Source organism: Saimiri boliviensis, chromosome 21 (genome assembly GCF_048565385.1).
Source record: "Saimiri boliviensis isolate mSaiBol1 chromosome 21, mSaiBol1.pri, whole genome shotgun sequence".
Lineage (NCBI taxonomy): Eukaryota > Metazoa > Chordata > Mammalia > Primates > Cebidae > Saimiri > Saimiri boliviensis.
The window spans coordinates 18,151,318-18,172,108 of NC_133469.1; the positions used below are offsets into that span (position 1 = coordinate 18,151,318).

Genomic DNA, 20,791 nt, shown 5'->3' on the forward strand with positions numbered 1-20,791 from the left:
ACAGTGAGACCCTGCTTCAAAAACTAAAAATTAGAAATAAAAAGAGTGAGAGAGAGACCAGGGACAAAGTTGGCGGGGGCGGGGGGGCAGTGGTTGCGGTAAGAATTTTCCCAATTTGATCTGTAAACTTCAGTAATTATTTGACTCTTTTATCACAAGAATCTGTTCCCATATTTATTGGATAGTTAAGAAAAATGTTAGTAGGAATATTAGCATCTGATCACAGAGAGAAATGCTGTTTTCTGCTGCAAGGGGTAGATAGAATCCTTGTGTATACTTCATTTCAGTGGCTCTCAACTGTGGTGACTTTGCCTAACAGGAGACGTTGTCACAACTAGGGTAAGAGGTTGTGGTGCTAATAGGTAGTGGTAGGGATGCTGCTAAACATTCTTGTATTTATTTATTTGTTTGTTTTTGAGACGGAGTCTTGCTCTGTTGCCCAGACTGGAGTGCAGTGGCACAATCTCGGCTCACTGCAACCTCTGCCTCCAGGGTTCAAGCCATTCTCCTGCCTCAGCCCCCCAAGTAGCTGGGACTACAGGCGTGTGCCACTACACCTGGCTGATTTTTGTATTTATAGTAGAGACAAGGTTTCACCTCTTTGGCCAGGCTGGTCTTGAACTCCTTACCTCAAGTGATCCACCTGCCTTGGCCTCCCAAAGTGTTAGGATTACAGGCGTTAGCCACCAGGCCTGGCCTGCTAAACATTCTATAATAGACAGGACAGCCCCCTACAACCAAGAATTTTGTAGCTGAAAATGCCAACAGGGCCAAAGTAGGGAAATCTTGGTTTACTTCAATTAGGCTCACCATTGATTCCCAGATGTTTCAGAGTAATATCATACTATCTTGTTTGCTTCCATAATATCCTTCATGTCTCAAAAAGTCATACACAGATGCATTTAAATTTTAGCATGAATTTAAACTCATTTTGAACTGCAATAATATAAAGTGACTCCCTTCTAGATAACTAGTAACAATGGAAGGAACTGATGGGGGAGTAAGTTCATTTGTGAAAACCAAGAGTGCGTCACTACTGTAAACCATTCCAGAGCGTGAATGGTGGGAGGAGTCGCAGCCTGGGTCAGGCGTTGATATCCACCCAGAAACATCATTACACAGATATCAGTGGAGTGTGGCCTGGGACAGAGCAGGGACAAGAGAAGGAGCTGCTGCTGGATGATAGGATGATTCTGCCAGACTTCTCCCCAGCCCTCCCAGGGTGAACTGTAAGATGACTCATCACCTCCAGAGCTACATGAATTCCAGGCAGCTTGCTCTGGTTAGAAACAAACTAGTTATTTCAAACAAACACATAAATCTGTGCTACAAAGATTCAATTAGCAGCTCAGAGAACCAGATGGGTTGCCTAGCAACAGCATCCTTCTCAGTTCCCACCTTCTGTATACCCTGGGTTGTGGATTACCCTTTAGTGACCTTCCTAAAAAGGCAGCATAGTATAGTGGTTTAAAAGGCAGACCATTGAAGATGGAACACCTGGGTCCTGAATCCTGACTCCACAACTTGCTAGCTGTATTGTCTAAGCTTAGGCAAGTTGTCCCATCTAGCAAATGGAAATAATATCAGGTCCTCATACAGTTTTGATGAGTATTTAGTGAATTCATTTATGGATGGTGCCCAGAACATAACAAACACTCAATAAATGTTAGCTCTTGCTTTTCTCTACCCTATATATCCCTCTTCAGGGTTTCCTTTTAACCAGATTTCACCAACACAAATATTGGGGGGCAATGAGGGATTAGAACTCATGTCTCTTGCCCCAAGACTGCCCTATGTGGCTCCTCTCTCCATATGCACATAATCCCTCTTCCTTCCTACTGTTGTCTCCTACCAAGAATAATATAATTTGTCTTCCAATCTCAAAAATGTTTCATCTTCAGTTAGCTCTTTCTATATGGTTATAGCCCAGGCATTCTAGAAACCAAGAACAGGGATGCTCAGTTCCCTATCACTGTCTCCTGACATCTCCCCTTAATGAACATGCATTTCTACCTAGTTATTTATGATTTTTCTTTTGGAGTCTTAATTAAGAGTGTTTTCTGATCTGCAAAGACAAACACACTGTCAGCTGTTCAACAGTATAGTAATTACTCTTGCATTTTAGATTGCCATCGTGAGTAGGCTAAAGAAGCAGGCGTTCCCAGCAAATCTTCAGTTAAATATGGAAAGCTAAAACAAACAATGAAACTGGATAGAGTGCTGCTGTTGATGTTTTTAAAGATGAATTTGGCAAATGTGCCCTAAACAGCTAATTAGGAAAGCTAATTAGCTGATTTCTAAGGCCTCTTCCAAATAAAAGACAACAGACTAGCTACAGTCTCTTCTTAAATCTTTGTTTCCTAGACTCTAATTATTTGAGCCCTTTTTTCAAAAATTATAATATGTCCTAAGGCTGGGCACGGTGGCTTACACCTGTAATCCCAGCACTTTGAGAGGCCAAGTTGGGTGGATCACCTGAGGTCAGGAGTCCAAGACCAGCCTAGTCAATATGGCAAAACCTCATTCCTACCAAAAATACAAAAATTAGCTGGGCATAGTGGTGGCACCTGTAATCCCAGCTACTCGGGAGGCTCAGGCAGGAAAATGGCTTGAACCCAGGAGAGGAGGTTGCAGTGAGCTGAGATCACACCCCTGCACTCCACCCTGGGCAACAGTGAGACTCCATCTCAAAAAAAAAAAATCTATGTCCCATGTGAGCTGTACTGTTCTTTACTTTTTTTTCCCATAAACCAACCCACTTCATAAAATATATATAAATTTATTTTTATTATTTTTATTTTTGAATTGTACTTTAGGTTCTGGGGTACATGTGCAGATCATGCAGGATTGTTGCATAGATACATACATGGCTATGTGGTTTGCTGCCTCCATCCCCCGTCACCTTTATCTGGCATTTCTCACTGTGTTATCCCTCCCCAACCTCCCTACCCACTGCTATCCCTCCCTTAGTGCCCCCCCAGACGCCAGTATGTGATGCTCCCCTCCCTGTGTCCATGTGTTCTCACTGTTCAACACCCATCTATGAGTGAGAACATGTGGTATTTGATTTTCTGTTCTTGTATCAGTTTGCTGAGAATGAGGTTTCCAGATTCATCCATGTCCCTACAAAGGACACGAACTCACTGTTTTTTATGGCTGCGTAGTATTCCATGGTGTATATGTGCCACATTTTCCCCATCCAGTCTATCATGCTTTCAGACTGAATCTGATGATCCATCACCAGTCCCAAAGGTATTCAGGGCAGTAGAGCCATCCACTGCAGGCACCCTGACCAGAAGGAACCAGCTTATTATTCCAGAAAAGAAAATTCTTCCTCTTCCAATTCAGTTTAACACCGTTTTCAATGATTTTGGTAAAGTAGCCGTCACAATTTCACAAGGTGTGGCGTGTGTGTATGTGTGTGTGTGTGTGTGTGTGTGTGTGTGTGTGTGTTGCAGGAAGGTAATTATTGCATAGGTGGCATTGTCTGTTCATCTGGGTAGAAACTGTAGTGTTCATTCCTGCCATTGGGTAATTGTAGTGAAGCAATTATGTATCACATTTTGAAAGAGGCATTAAAAAAATCCACGGCTGAGATGAGTCAGACTTAATTATCTTGGCTTTTCAGCAGCTGAGTTTAAGGCGCAAGGTGGAGACCACATCAGCTTCAAAGGCAGAGGGAATTGAACGTGCTCCCAGCTTTGGACACTTCCTCTGCTTGAGGTAAGAATCATGAACAAACTTCGGGTCTCTGGCAGCTGCCATCTCCAAACCGGAGATGTCTCAGATTTGATAGAATACCTTGAACAGGCAGCTGTCATATATCCTGGGTTATTATTATTATCTGCCTAGAATTTTCTGTGTCTTTGTTTGTGTGTGTGTGTGATGTCACACATGCCCACCTCGAGGCTTCTTAGGCAAGAGCTTTAGTGAAAACTAAACGGCTATAAGAAAGAAAAAAGAGTTGGTTTAAACTCCCTATTTCATTTTGCATCATGGAACAATGTTAAGAGGGTTGCTAAGTGATCTGGACTGACTTTTGCCTCTGTTTCAGAGGGGAGCCCAGCACAGTGGCAGAAAATTCTATCTTGTCTCTCAGAATCAGCATGGTTAGGACTAAGGAGTTATGATGATCTCTTCGCTTTCAAGGCAGGTCTTAAAGTACATCGGTGACCTAGATGCTGCCAGAGCAAAACTATCCACCCACTTGCCTGGATTGTTGAACTTGTTGGTGTTAGGCATAGGGGAAAGACCTGGGTATGAATTCTCAAGCTCCTTGTCATTAGAGATCTTGCTATAAAACTAGATGTGAGGACTGGATCCCTTGAGATATTCTGCCCATATTCCATACTCGTCGATTTATTATGCACGGTCATTTTGTCTTAACCCAGATGTTGGAATACCCTTCTAGTCTAGACTTCTTTAAACCTGTTGAACTTAAGTTTTCAACCTGCGCCTCTGTTTTGAAGGCTACATTTTATTCATTCATTACTCCCTTAATCAGTGTTTCCAGAGTCAGTCAAAGCTCTTATCAAGGAGCAGTAGTATTAAGCCCACCTGTGAGTGTCAAGTGTTTTCTAAATTGGACTGGCATTTTCTTATCCCTAGTTGTCAGGATGACTCACACAAGAACCATTTAATTTAGGATTATTATTCTGTCTGTATATTTGTATGGAAAAATGATGACTACTGAGATTTTGAATCTTGGAAAGAAGCAATTCCCCAGAAGCAACAAAATAGATAACTTGCTGGCAGGGTTAAGTGATTGTGGATCCTTTTTAACAGGCAACTAGCCCTGCCTGCACTTGTCAGCCAAATTACTTAACCTTTGGTCGTCATCACCTTGCTTGACAAGGTTCCTTTCCTCCCCTGCCCATAAGTTATCATCCTAACTGAACGATTCAACCAAAAGTTATGTACAGTTCACCCCTTCGTGCCCCAGTAATTTCTTTCACTCATAAAATTTCTAGAGGAAAAAAAAATGTTTTCCTGTCTGCAATTTTGGGTTCCTGGATCTCTGTCAAAGTGTACCCCTTCAGAAACTTTTTTTAACCAAGAAGGGAACACAGGTTTTGCTGCTGACAAGGAGTTTAAAACTCCAGTTGTGTCCGTGAAAATAAGAAGGGGTTTGCATTGTGATGCTTGAACATTTCTAGATGCTTCTTGAGTTTTTCCATCTTGAAAATGGTGTCGATCAACTCTTATTTAACATTCCCAGAAGAAAATAAAAACCCCAGCATTTATCAAGTCATTCTATAAAAATAAATCCATCAGCACTAGAATTAGGAACCAGAAAAACAAGGTTGGGTTTCCAGGTGCCTTACCTACTGTGAGATCTTGGCCTAGTCATCAGATTCTCCAAGCCTCCATGTCCACGTGGCTAAAACCAAAGAAAGATAATAATAACATCTACTTCAAAGAAATGTGAGTTTTGTAAAGGGCAAAGAAATAAAAATGTATTATTTTAGTTATTATTCACAAGTAATATCTCTTCTTTGGTTTATTGTGGTTTTTTTTTTTTTTCACTGTGGAAATGGAGAGTTCTATATGAAATGTATAATGGTTTGGTTTTAACAAGACTGCTTTTTAGTTTGGCCTCGCCATATGTTAAAATGTGGAAATGCTTCTATACCGGTGGGTCAGTAGCCACTAACCTGAGCCCCAGAAGTGTTCTCCCTATTCCTGTAATTCATCTCTACGAATCCCCCTTTCCAGGACACCTTGACCAACCCCCAGGGGCAACTAAAGGGTCAAGAAAGGCCCAGCACAGCAGAAGACCAGCTGGACCTAGTTCCTGCAGGAGGTACAGGCATCCATTCTGAGTGTTAAGATGCTTTGACTATCAATCCGCCTCCCAGGACACAGAGGGCCTTACACTCCCTTGTCCCACCCACCACGTTTCCTCCAACCCTCAGATCACTCGTTGCTGGGCCAGAGATCCTCCTCTCCCACCCAAACCCCTTCCCCTCGGCTCTCCACTTCCCTGTGCTTTCCTTAGTGCTGTCTGCACCCTGATCATCCTCAAGTCATCCTTTCTTAGCTCTGCTCCCAACGCTGCTGCTCGGGTTCCTTCTGTAATGTGTCCTGTGGCACCCAAACCCACTCTTCAGGGCTGAAATCTCAAACTGGATTCATAAGGCCATATCAGTGGTAAAATATTAAAATGCCTTAATAGCTAATGGTAAAAAGCCATTACTCTGAGTGTTCCTCGCCTATTCCCAGTACCCCCAACTACCCTGGACACCCCTTCAAGATCTAGCCCTCAAATTCCTGGCCCCTGCTCCAGGACTGTGGCCGACATCTGTTTTGATGGTTCCCTTCAGTTTACTAGACATAAATACTTGCTTACCCATCTCTGCAAAGAACTGTAATACATGATAGAGTAAGGTAAGGGATATTCCTTCATTTATTAATGTATTGATTCATTCTACCAACACTTTTCATTCACTCACTCTATCCCAGGCACTGAGCCAGACCTAGGACTTCCAAACCAGATGCAGTCTATGCCTCCACGCACTTATATTCTGGTAGGGAAGGCAAATAATAAGCAAGAAAAGAAACATACACGTGTGAATAAATATGTATTTTGATCAAGGGGTCAAGAGGAAATGAAATTAGCTCAGGGAAGTCATAAATGGCTTTAGAAAGAAGACGGTGTTTTAAATGGGCCTTAGGGATGTGCAGGGCTTCTCCAGGCCTAGATGGAGGGCAACAACATAGGCAATAGCATTAGGCAGAAAACGTGGCATGCGTTTAGGGACCAGTACAGGGGCTTCTGGGAGATCAGGTGAGAGATGTCAGCAGGTTGACCCAGCCAGCCTTCTCAGACTTGAAGATGAGCTTATGCACAGACAGGTTAAGACCCTATTTCTAAACCTTTGGCCTCAAGCAAAATACCCACATGAGCGTTCACGAAGCTAAGCACAGGGCCCCTGTATAAGTTGGGAAGTTTGTGCACTAGACAAAATTCTGGCCAAATGGGTACATAGGGTAGCCCTTCTACCTCCCACCCAGCTGCACACACTGGTGTGGGGTTTTCCTAAAATGCTTTCCACTGGCTCCACTTTGTGCCAAGAGGCTGGCATCTCTCCAGAGGGACACCTTCCTATTTCACACAAAACCCCAATATAGGCTAGCAGCGGCCTTGCCTGGACACCCATCCCTAATCATGCTGCTCTGTTCTTTTCAAGCAAATTCTCTAGAAGTCCCCTTTATCTACATTTCCCCGTTCCAACCTCCATGGCCTCACCTTTAAGCCTACCCACCCCCCTTAATGAAACCTCTCACCGACTTCAGCTGAGTGCTCCACCTTTTACAATGACCTCTTTTCCTTCACCCAGGCTGCTACTGAAGCCTAGTCCTGTCTGAATCCTTACCTGACCACCTGGTCTGACCCCTCCCTCTGTCTAAACACATGGCTCTCACAGTTTTCTCTCTCTCTCTCTCTTAATTTTAAGACAGGGTCTTTTTCTGTTGCCCAAGCTGGAATGCAGTAGCATGATCGCAGCTTACTGCAGCCTCCACCTCCCAGGCTCAAGCAATTCGCCCACCTCAGCCTCCGAAGTTGCTGGGTCTACAGGTGTGCACCACCACACTCAGCTAATTGTTTATTTTTTGCAGAGATGGGGTCCTGCCATGTTGCACAGGCTGGTCTCAAACTCCTGGGCTCAAGCAGTCCTCCTGCCTCAGCCTCCAACAGTGTTGGTATTATAGGCATGAGCCACCACACCTGGCCTACTTCTTCCTCTTTGACCACATCCACAAGGTCACCTTCCTGGTCCTTCCTTGATTTGTTTCATGTTTGTGTGATATCTTAGTGGTATCTGCCACCTGTGAGTCTTTTGCATGTGTGAATGCAGAAGTGATAGCTCACCCAGATTGTAATTTCCAAGCTAGAAACAAGGCCTGTGAATGTATTACTCACTTGATTTTCATTCAGAGAAACCCAAATTACTGCTGCTGTTGGGACCCATGCTTGATCTCTCAAGAAAATGGGATGGCATTAATTTGTTTGGTCTATTAATTCAACAAGCATACATTGATTATTCATGCATGCCAAACATGGCTGATAGAACAGTGAATAAGAAGTGATCCCTCTTTTTGCAGAGAACGTCTGTTTAACCAAAAATTTTTGCATGCCTACTATGTGCTAATGGACTCTGGAGTTGTAGAAGTAAGACACAATCCCCATGACAAAGGGGTAGACAAGTAAAAAGGCAATCACAACACCGGATAGTGTATACTAAGATCAAGGGTTTCCCAGGTGCTGGAGAACCCATAAGGCACACATGGCCCAATTCACAGCTTGTGAAGAGAGTTTATTCATTCATTCATTCATTCATTCATTTTGTCATTCTGTCATTTTGTCATTCGGTAGTTCCCTATTGCTTACTGTGTGCCAGTCGCTATTCAAGGTGCTGAAGTGATGAAGTCCTTCCCCATGAAGCCTAAAAATTCCAGTAGAGGAGACAGACAATACACACGTTAGTAACTGTATACTACCCTAGATGAAGACAAGTGCTTTGGAGAAAATAAAGCAAGGGTGGAATCATCATTAAAGAGCCACAGGAAGATGTTCATGTTCTGCATAGAGTGACTAGGAAAGACTTTGCTGAGATGGCACTTGAGGCGGTATCTGAAGAAGTGCAAGACCTGGTTCTCTGAGAAAGAACATGCCAGGAAGAGGGAACACCAAATACAAAGATCCTGGGGTACAGGCTACTTAGATCATTCAAGAAAGATCAAGCTAGCCAGTGATACTGGGACCCTCAGAGCCAGGTGTGTGTGTTAAGAATGGAGGTCAATGGGGAAGTAGAGGCACAGAGTCATTCCATCAGCTACAAGGCCCTCTACACCTTGTAGCTAATGAAACGACTTTGGTGTTTACACTAAGATGGGGAACCACTGAAGGGTGTTAATGGGGGCAAGGAGTAACGTGATCTAACTTTCATTTTAAGAGGCTCACTCTGGCTGTGGTGTGGAGAATGGCCAGAAAGGAGCAATGGCTGAAGCAGGGAAACCAGTAAAGATGCTATCACAAAAATCTATGTGAAATGGTTCTGGCTTGAATCTGGGTGTAGCAGTGAAGAGGAGGAGTCCTGCCTACAAACAGACAACATTGTGTGTCAGGTGTTCTAATGGACACATACGCATTCTGCAAAGTGTGGTGGGATCCCAGAGAAGAGTGTGATGAGGACAGGGTAAAATGACTTGGTGAGGGACGTTTTCACAGAGAGAGACATGGAGCTGGCCCTAAAGGATGCATATTTACCACTAGTCTGTGAAAAACGTAGGTCAGGGGCCATGTGTAGGTCAACACCATACTCTCAGCACCTAGAACACATTCTGGTATGTTCAGTAAATGAATTGCTGAATGAATGGACGGATGGATGGGTGGTTGAGTGGATGGATGGATGGATGGATGGATGGATAGATCATGGATGGATGGATGGATAGTTGGATGGATGAATGAATGGATGGATGGATTGAGTTCTGGAAGTAAACAATAAAAATGAGAAAACCTATAAATATTTGATTTAATTGATCAAAGAGAAAGTCAAGACTAATAAAGGAACCATAACTGTCAGTTAATTTCAGATGTGCACAAAGATAATCCCAGTCCTCTGGGGATGTTTCCTCCTGTGGAATCTCTACATATCATCTTCTCAGACCATTTACCCTGGAATCAAGGCAAGGATTACTCAGAGGGCACTTGACTATGGTGAGTTGGATACTTTCAGAAGCAGACCTCAGGCCCACTAGGTGGGACCTGTGACCTAAACTCAACAGCTTATAACTTGGGCCATCACATAACTGAGACAAACTCTACTATAGGGTGATCCAGTACCTTTTGCAGAAACTGCTAAGATGGCTGTGAAGAAAGTGTTGCCCAAAAAATAGTCAACTTGATGGGAGACATGTCCAAACAGCACAGATTCTCACTCTCTCTCTTTCCCATGTATACACATAATGAACATCTGAGGGTTCTAAGTAAGAACACATTTATAGGATAGAGGAAAAAAGATTTGAAAGTAAAAGTAACATCTTGGAGCTTCAGAAAGGATTTGGTTTCAAAAGGGACTTAGAATCCCCTAAAACTGGCTTAAAATGCAATATGGGTGACTGTGCATTTCTCTGAGGAGAGGCTGCATATTTATTGGATGTGCAAAGGAGTCTGAGACACCAAAAGGTTAAAAGGCAGTTCTTTAGAGAACGTTTATAAATACTAGGGAGAGACAAATGTTGGGATGTGATTTTAACTTGGGCTAAGATGAGGTGGGAGCAGAAGATTGCAGAGAGGGAACAGACTGCAAAATCAAAGTATATGGACCTATTTTCTCCTGTGAAATTTTGCCTAAGATTAGCTAAAGTAGGTTGATGGATCTTTCTCAACCTCTTTAACTAAAGCAGTCAACCTAAGCACTGCTAGTCTAACCAAGTAATACCTAACTAAGCCTAACCAAGAAATGCTGCTTCTACTATGCCAGAAAAAAAAAAATAAATAAATGAGGGAGTTTCTCTCCTAGTACATCATCTAGTGCAGGTGATCTAAAATTGAGCCATCTTGCATAAATGTTATGTGAACAATGATGTATAGAAATACGTACCAGGCATATATGTGTGTGGATATACATGTGTGTCTTGTTACTATACCGATGTGCTGATGTGCATAGAAATATATATCAGAAATAGATATCTTGTAACAGTATTCAAGTTGTGAAGCTTCTTTTTCACCCCCTAGAGCAGAGTCATTAAAAGAACAGATCTGAAGTCTATCCACGTGGCTTGTAAATGTCAGTTCTGTCGCTTTCCTTGATATATGGCCTTGGGCCAGTGGATTTTCTTATATGGAAAATAGGATGATAAAAATGGTGCCTACCTACCTACACTTAGTGTGAGGTAAGGCTCAAATGGGATCATCCATGGGCATATTCCCATCCATGGGCAATATGGCATGGGTTAGTGGAGAAGGGCAGGCTTTCAATTCAGAATCATTTTTGAGCATATACCATGGCCAGGCTCTTTAAATGTGCTTTCTGGGCTGTGTGTTGATCTGATACCACAAACGACCCTACAAGAAGCTGTTGTCATTTTATAGAGGAAGAATATGACATTTTCCAAGTCTCACAGCAGTAAGGGACTCAGGCAAATGTGAACTCAGGTCTGTGCTGCCTAATACTGAAACCTACATTCTATCATCTACTCCCTCTTCCTCCAGGCTCTGGATAATGCTGCTCACTAGCTGTGGGCTCTTGGGCAAGTTACTGGCCTCCCTGAGTCTCAGCTGCCTCCTATGTGAAACAGGGTTAATAACACCTTACCATTGGTTTGCTGTGAGGACCCAAGGAGAGAGGAGAGAATGTATATGGAGTCCTCATATATATAGGCACTCAATACAAATTAGGTATTTTTTGAATTTTATCAATGATTTATGCTCCCACATTTCCTAGAAAGAGATCTGATGTGTCTATTATTAGTAATACCTGCAAGATACTTATTAAAATGGATGTGAGAATCATAGTACCGCCCATAGGATTGTTGTGGAAAATAAGTGAATTAACATATGCAAAGCGCTTAGAATGGTGTCTGGCCGTAGCAAATATGGCCCCACAAGTATCAGCTACTGTCATTTTCACGTGCGAACAGACCCCTCCAATATTACTAATGTCCCCATGTCATAGAAGAAGAAAGTAAGGGACAGAGAAGCTATGTAACTTGCAGAGTCTCACAAGCTATTCAGTGGCAAAGTTGGGATTCAAACCTAAGCTGTCTGATAGTGCCCTTGGTTCTAGCTTCTCATCCTTCATATCTATCTTTGCACCGCCATATTGCAATATTTTTTCTGGCATTTTAGAGGATAAAACCTGCTCTTCATCATCCCCAACAGGGATAGAATAACTGGAAAGGAACTTAAAATGCAAAATAAGGGATAAAGGCAACTGTGGAGATCACTTTTCTCAGTGCTTTAACGTGCGAAAGGTCTCTTTTCCCCAGTGAGCTCAGAGAAATCCGTCCTGTGATGCTTCCATATAAAGAAGCTGAGGGGTTATTCCAGGGTGAAACAAAAGCAGTGGTTATTGACTTTTTAAAAAATCTCAGGATCCTCTGACAATCTGGTGAAAATGTAGATTCTCTCCCCCGAGAAATGAGACACATATGCACTCATGACTCACTCACAGTTTTTTTTATTAGAATTTCCTGTGATTCGAGAGTTTCCTACAGCCCATGAACCTCAGGCCAAAAATTCTTGAACTTAAAGAATTTGAAAGGAAATAAGAGTGTGGCATAACCTCCTGGAACTGGCCATAGCATACAGATTCTGGAGCCAACGTGTCTGAATTTGACCACTGGCTTCCCCAGTTCTCAGCTGTATGATTTGGGCAACAGTGAACCCCTCTGAGGCTCAGGGTTTCACTTTATTGCTCAGGCTAGAGTGCAGTGGTGCAAGCATGGCTCACTGCAACCTTGACCTCCAGGACCCAAGCAATCCTTCCAACTCAGCATACTGAGTCACTGGTACTATAGACATGTACCATTATGCCCAGCTAATCTTTAATTTTTTTTTCCCCTGTAGAGACAGGGTCTTAGTGTTGCACAGGCTGATCTCAAACTCCTGGGCTCAAGCGATCCCCCTGCCTCACCTCCCAAAGTGCTGGGATTATAGGCATGAGCTACTGCTCCTGGCCTGAAGCAAATGTTATACTTTTCCTCTCATTCTGTCCTGTGATGAAACTCTTTAGTACGCGCGACATAATGAAAATTTCTCATGCTAGCTCTGTAGTCTTGGACAAGTTCCTTAGCCTCTCTGAGAACCAGTTTTCATCTGTAAACCAGGGACAATATTACCCATATTTGTGGGGTTGCCATTTTCTAAGTATCTAAGGGCATGTCTTACTCAATAAATTTCATTTGTGTGGTTAATGTTATTACATTATTATTACCTTTGTCATTACCAACAGATACTTTATTGTTTCTTCACAGGTGTTCAAGCTGGAATGGAGATGATTGAGCAGATGCTAAGGCAAAAGAACCTCCCAGATTTAAGCGGTTCTGAGTCTCTTGAATTTCTAAAGGTTGATTATGTGAACTACAATTTTTCAAAGTAAGTAAAAGAGGAGAGCACTTTGTCTCTTATAAGAAGCGCAAATGAAACAATGGAGGAATTCTATGGATGCCCCATGATTTCATCAGAACCCATCCTTCCTATATTTTTCTGTTCTGCTATCCTTAGCCCTGGTTTCTACTCTCAAGTTTGCCTCATGGCTCAATATGGCCACTGTGGTTCCAGCCATCAAATCATGTTTCAGGTAGCTAAAAGGAAGAAGAGACAAGGGTAAACAGGCTCTTACAAGTCGAGTCAGCTTTCTTTTTTAATGAGTTTTTCTGAATCTCTATCCTAATAAGATCCTGCCTAACCAACAATGGACAGAACTTAATAATATGGCCACATTTATTAGCAAGGGAGACTGGAAAACTAGTTTTCCAACCAAACAATTTTGTCATTCCCAATAAAATCAGGGATGTTTAAGAAAGAAAGTGAATTGGAAGTCTACCACAAAGTGAATTCAAAGACACCAACTGACAGTCTTTCATAGTCTCCAGCAAAAGTCCCAAAGGCAGTATAAGGAGGGGATAGCTTTGTCATCTGGAACTCAGTCTTAAAAAGCAAGGGAGAGTCAAGCAGAACTTAAAGTATAATAATAAAAATAGAAATAAATAAATGAATAATACAATCAACATCAACAAAAGCTTTTCTAAGGAATTCCCTCTGACTGGGACTCACAAGTTGCCCCAAAACTTTAATAGTCCAGCGATAATACCTTGCTACGCCAACCCTTTGGAGTGATCATTCCCCTGCTGTCAGTGAGAACATTTATAAAGCCAAGAGATTTTGGCAAGGAGTAAGAGAGATGATGACTTAGGTAAAGTTCCTGGCTAATGCCCTGGTCTGTATAAAGTTAGCCATTTAACAAGTATTTATTGAGCACCTACTACATACCAAGCCTTGTCCTAGGAATAGGGGATATTAGGCTGGGTGCAGCTCATGCCTGTAATCCCAACACTTTGGGAGGCCAAGGTGAGAGAATCATTTGAGCTCAGGAGTTTGAGACCAGCCTGGACAACATGGCAAAAGCCCACCTCTACCAAAAATATAGTAATTAGCCAGGCAGGGTGGTGCACACCTATAGTCCCAGTGACATGGGAGACTGAGGTGGAAGGATCACTTAAGCCCAGGTCAAGGCTGCAGTGAGCCATGATTGCACCACTGCACTCCAGCCTGGACAGAGAGACCCTGTCTCAAAAAAAAAAAAAAAAAAAGATAAAGGAATAGGAGATATTGTAGTGAACAACATACCTGCTGTTAAAGTCCAGTGGGAGAGATGGACGTTAAATATATGTTTACAAAACTAATTTCTTAAGTACAATCATAATACCATAGCAGAAGAGTACAGGAAGAATTGTACAATATCATGTGTAGGTGGAGATAGAGAAAAACAGGCATTCTCATACATTGCTAGAGGGGGTAGATAAACCAATATAGTAATTGTAGGCCTGTGCTGTTCAAACAGTCGCCACTAGCCACAGTTGGCTATTAAACACTAAATGCAACTAATACAACTGAGGAAATACATTTTTACTTATTTAATTTTTAATAATTTTAATCATAAAAATCTGATGCTCAGTTTGGCTGCTGAAAAACTTTGAAGTATGTTTGGAACAATTTTGTAAGTTTACTTTTTCGCCTGAAATGTTATCAAATCTAAACACAGGTTGAGTATCCCTTATCCAAAATGCTTGGGACAAGATGGACAACAAATTTTTTATTTTTTTAAATTTTGGAATATTTGCATTATACTTACTTACCAGTTCAGCACCCCCAAGGGGCATTTCCTTTGAGTATCATGTCAGCACTTAAAATTTTTTGATTTGGGATACTGAAACAGGTATAGGTCATGTATCTCTCATAAAATCCATTGTTTGAATTCAGGTGTATCACGAGTATAAAATACAAACCAGATTTTGAAGACTTACTTTTTTAAAAAAAGAAAATGAGATATCTCACTAGTAATTTTTATATCAGTTATATATTGATATGACAATGTTTTGGATATATTGGCTTAAGTAAAAATATTAAGAAAATTAATTTCACCTCTCTTCCCTTTTTAAAATGTGATTACTACAAGATTTTAAATTACTGTCATACATCGCTTAACAATAGGAATATGTTCTGAGAAATGCCTTATTAAGTCATTTCATAATTGCACAAACATTATAGGGTGTACTTACACGAACCTGGATGGTATAGCTAACTACACACCTAGGCTATATGAAATAGCCTATTGCTTCTAGGCTACAAACCTGTATAACATGTGACTGCACTGAATATTGTAGGCAATTGTAACACAATTGTAGTACAAGTAGTAAGTACTTGTGCATCTAAACATATTTAGTCATAGAAAAGGGACAGTCAAAATACAGTATGCAATCATATGTGTATGTCTGTATATATATTAAAAACATATATATGCTCTTTGACCCAACAATTCCACTTCTCAGCATCCTTCTTAGAGAAGCACATATACATAAGCAGTGTGAGTGAGAATGTTGACTGCGACGCTGTGTATAATAATACAGAAGTAGTAGAAAGAACCTAGATGTCCACCAACATGGGAATGATTTTTTTTGAAATGGTACATCCACTGTTTGAAATGCTCTGCAGCAGTTAGGAAGAATTGGTTAGATCTGCATGTATCAAAGGAAAATATTTCTGAGATATAGTCAATGAATCTCTGCCTTCCACTTCCCACAGTGGGACTCAGGGTGTGTGACAGAGAATAGGTAGGAAAGGACGCATCGGAGAGGAAAAGCAAATAATTGTTTCTTATCAGCTATTACATTTATGTTTGGGATTTTTCCTGATCTTCATTTACAACAATGCCTTTCTTGGGTGCAGTAATTATGTACAGATGAAATCATTTTGTCTCCCCAACCCACTTGTGAGTAGCACTTCTTTTGAGTGATTGAATGTGGTTAAGTGCCTTGCCCAAGTTTTTACAGCTGGTACTAAACTTGGCTCCAAGCCAAGCACTCTTTGCATGCTGTGTGAAGTAGCATAGCCTTGTGGTGAAGAGTACAGTCTGAAGTCAGACTGGGGAGGGTTCCGGGTCTGGTTCTGCCACTTACACATGACTTCAGCCACTTTTGTTATCTCCTTATCTCTGAAATGGGGATTGCAAAAACAGCACCTGCCTCCCAGGATTGTTGTGAGAGTTAAAAAGAGCTAACGCATGGAACGCGCTTACCACAATGCCTGGCAGGTAGCACTCACTCAAGAGATGTTCATAATAATTTATTATGATGCATGTGGCCATGTACCTTTGCAGATTACATGCAACTCGCTGCCTCCTGGTTACCCTTTTGACAGTCCAGAGAATCCTAGGGGAAGTCAATTCTTTAACTTTCTCCACTAGCGGAGATACTATCCACATAGAGGACATTTGGAAACAAGAGGAAGGCATGTTTCTGATCGTCACAATGACAGGTGGGGAGGGACACTGCTGGCATGTGCACCAAATGTCCTGCAACGTGGGACGGTCCTCTATGAAAAAAGCTGTGACATGCAAAATACGAATATCACCCCTTTTGTGAAACACTGGAACTGCTGAAGGAAAAATAATGATGGCAACGTTGTGCCTCTCTTTGTCTTTAGATAAACTAAAGAAGTAGATTGTTTGATTAGTTACAAATGTGTTTCTAGGCCAGGTGAGGTGGCTCAGGCCTGTAATCCCAACACTTTGGGAGGCTGAGACAAGAGGCTTACTGGAGGTCAGGATTTCAAGACCAGCCTGGGCAACATAGTGAGACTCTGCCTCTACAAAAAAATAAAATATATTATCCCAGTGTGATGGCACATGCCTGAAGACCCAGCTATTTGGAAGGCTGAGTCAGGAGGATTACCTGAGCACAGGAGTTCAAGGCTGCAGTGAGCTATGATCGCCCCACTGCACTCCAACCTGAGTGACAAATGAGACCCTGTCTCAAAAACAAAAAAAGAGAGAGAGAAGAAAAATTATACATATATATATATTTCTAAGCTTGCCTATTTCCCTCATCAAATGGATTCGAGGGACTTCCTGCTAAGAGTTTGAGGAGAATTAGGAGGCAGTGCCCAGAGACGGCCCTGCAGACAGGAGGTTCTTCTCTCTGTAGGAATTCACAGTGGCCTCAGTGGTAAGAGTTCTACAACTGTGTTCCCAAGTTTGCTTGAATGAAGAGATGTGCTGGAAGAGTTGCCCTAACTTCTGTTTCTGGTTTTACAGTATAAAAATCAATGCCTTTTCATTTCCAAATACCTCACTGGCTTTTGTGCCTGGGGTGGGAATCAAAGCACTAACCAACCATGGCACTGCCAACATCAGCACGGACTGGGAATTCAAGTCTCCAATTTTGTGAGTATTCCACTGACATGTCTGCAGCTGTTCTGGGAGAATGTGGAGCAAAATGGAAAATGTAGAAATTCGCCAATGTTTTTGGCATTGGGCTTCTTTCCCTCGCTATTAACAATCTTTCTTAAAATCTTTTTTTTCCAGGTGAGGTTTAAATTAGGAAATCCCTGCTAGGGAGTCGGGGTGAAAAACATTCTTCCCTCAGAGGCAGAGCCAATGATCAAATGTCATTTGAGATTCTCTAAGAACTAGAAGTCCCTGACTATCAGAGAAACAGATCCATGCTCAGCATTGTAGATCCACCCACAAACGCTGCATGATCTTGAGCCAGTCGTTCAATGCACTTCCCCATCTGCAGGAGTAACTAATGGGAAATGGAGACTTCCTACCTCACACAGAGGTTGAAGGTTGAAGGATGGTAGTCAGCTTAAGGCCAAGCCCAACTGAAAGGCCTTCGTACCCTTGTATAGAAGAAAGGGATCAGGTTCAAGGTACTTTTACAGGCCAGCTACGATGTGTAAACCACTATTCTGAGTGTAATGTTTAGGTCTGCCTTGGTTGGTGCCACAGGATAACATGTTCATTCATCCACGAAGTCAGTCAACAACCATTTACTGAGTGCTTACTACGTACCATTCATCCCCAGCTCAAGAACTCCAGTCTTATAGATTGTAGAGAAATGGCATGTTCCCCACAGCAACATAGGTTCATGTATTCATTCATTTATTCAATGACTCATCAACCATATAGTGAGTACCTACTCTGTGTCAGGCTGCATGCTAAGTCTTGTGAACATGGAAATAAGTAACACACAATCCACTCCCTCAACAAGTTCACAGACTACATCTAAGCATTACTTTCTCATCTGTGCCCCTCCTGAATAAAGCGTTGCCAATCTTACTTGTTATTTTCTCTCCCCAAACATTGTATACGAAGGATACTCAGTACAAGCTCGCTCATTGCCAGGGCCAGAGCACTCAGGGTGAAATAATTAGAATGTCCCAACAGCTGTTAGCTTTCACATACTTAGTACTTCATCTGTTCTGTAAATATTCATTCAGCACCTACTCTACTCCTACCTGTTGTAGGTGCAAGGAAGTCAGAAGTGAGCATGACAAAGTCACTGCAGTCCAGGAGCATAAAGTCTCCGGGTAGTCAGAGAAACAAGATCCATCTCTGTGCCTGACTCAGGCTTAGATAACCTCGCACTTTTTCTCTAAACAGCCAAGACACAGGAGGAGCTGATCTGTTTCTGTCCGGCGTCTACTTTACTGGTATCATTATTCTAACCCGAAACAACTTTGGTCATCCTATCCTGAAGCTCCAAGATTGCTATGCCCAAGTGAGCCATGCCCACATTTCATTTTCCGGAGAACTCAGGTGAGTGAGAGCCCCGGATTGGACCGTGTCTAGTCAGGGGCTGGATATTCAGGCATCGCCTAGGAAAGGTTTATAAATGGCCGAGTATGGTCTCCAAGTAACCTCTTTTGTTCATTTTTTCCACAGTGTCCTGTATAACTCATTTGCTGAGCCCATGGAGAAACCCATTTTAAAGAACTTAAATGAAATGGTGAGTCTTTAGAGGTTAGACAACCACAGTAAAATGCCATCAGTAGCAGTTCTATCATCCGTTAATTAATTCTTAGTAAGGAACCTTTATTGAGCACCTACTGTGTGTTAGGAACTATCCAAGGCACTTCCACATACATTAAGTATCCTTTTCAACTTCATAACGGTTTCTCAAATCCCTACCAGGTGTCAAACATGGTGGTAGGTGCTGGGGATGCAGAGATAAAGAAAACAACAGCACAGCTCTCAGATTTCTTACCATAGGGTGGGCAAACAACCAACAGGAATTTACTTACTATGTACCTATTGCATGCCCAGCTACCATGGTAGGGTCTGTTGGGAACAGGAAAAAGGGATAAACTTGTCTATTCAGAAAAAACAAATTCGGGCTTCTGAAACAATAACTAACTGAGTGCTTGAACTCAGTACGTAGTTACACGATCATTAGATGGAACAGGAGAGGTTCAGAGAAATAGAAAGTTGTAAAGAAATAGGGCCTGGAAGTGTCCTGGGAGATAATTTTTAGAGGATGCAGAACTTGAACTAGATCTTAAGGTATAGGTGGGATTTGTGTATGTAAGGAATGAAGGATATGAAAAGATATTTTCAGGAAATACAATAGGATTAAGTTAAGAAAATGGAATCCATTAAGGTACCTTCCAAAGTTCTAAGTCTTCCAATCTCAAAAGTCAGTGTCTGAAGAAGGGAAAGATGGAATTGGCTATTCACTGTCTTTCCAATCCTGGCCACACCTTCCCTGAACCCTTTACCTATATTTTGGGGGAGATAAGAAGAGGGATGAGGAGGACTAGAAAAGAAGGAAGACTCTTCTGGAAAAGAAGGGACAAAGATGGTGTCTGGCCATCTCCATCTCTCTAGTGCTCAGCTCGGTGCTTGACAGACATTAGGTGCTTAATGAAAGTCAGCAAGGAAATCAACACTCAGAAGCCTCAAGCAGCTCATCCTGGGAGGTGGCACAGCTGTCCAGGATGCTGAAGCCTTACGGTCCTTCCCTATCCTTACCTGACATGCTGAGAGCCAATGAATGTGCACATTACAGACTCCCTGGCAAAGTGCACTGTCATCCTCAAGCACCCAGACTTGATCATTCCACTGTTTGAATCGAGGCATGGTCCTTTGGCCTCTGACAGGAGGCCAGTGAAGAATGAGTTATGTCACAGAAGCCAATAATTAAGTTTGCCTGAAATTGATATATGGCTTAAAGATAACGGACGCTTCCATGATTCTCTCTGTGCCACTGCAAGATAGAAAAGAATGCTGAGACCACAGCTGTCGAGCTGTGTAAGACCAGAGTTCAAATCCTAGTTATGTAACACCTGGCAACTCACTTAACCTCTCTAAGCTTTGGTTTTCCCGTCTGTAATCAGAAGACAGTCATGCCCCCCAACTCAAGGCTGTAGTGAAGACGAAATGGGGCTAAAACAACAACAGATAAGACCTATTGAATGCCTACTATAAGCTGGGCAATTTTACATGAATTACTTCCATTTTTACTCACAACAACTTGATGAGGTGGATATAATTATTACCCCCATGCAAATGTTGCAGATGTGGAAACTGAGATCAAAGAGTACAAGTAACTTGCCAACGAATTCAACTCTAGGCCCCAGGCACCCAAGCCTCTGCTGGAACCACTATGCTAATCACATCAATGAGCACACAAGAGACACGTCAGTGCTGATACCTATGCCCTCTCATTCCAGGCAAAACATCAGTCTGACTCAAGGCTAATTTTCAAATTCCAAAAAGGTGGC

General features: G+C 42.1%; 1 protein-coding gene across 1 annotated transcript in view; it reads left to right on the forward strand.

Annotated features, from left to right (window-relative positions):
• Positions 1 to 3,648: 3,648 nt before the first annotated feature.
• Positions 3,649 to 20,791, forward strand: part of BPIFC (BPI fold containing family C) — a 51,800-nt gene continuing 34,657 nt past the window's right edge. The window contains exons 1-6 of the mRNA XM_039463173.2: positions 3,649 to 3,723; positions 9,588 to 9,721; positions 12,982 to 13,102; positions 17,322 to 17,450; positions 18,672 to 18,827; positions 18,954 to 19,017. Of these exons, the coding sequence (XP_039319107.1) occupies positions 9,598 to 9,721; positions 12,982 to 13,102; positions 17,322 to 17,450; positions 18,672 to 18,827; positions 18,954 to 19,017 (594 nt within the window). The 5' untranslated portion in view covers positions 3,649 to 3,723; positions 9,588 to 9,597. The remainder of the gene's footprint in view (positions 3,724 to 9,587; positions 9,722 to 12,981; positions 13,103 to 17,321; positions 17,451 to 18,671; positions 18,828 to 18,953; positions 19,018 to 20,791) is intronic.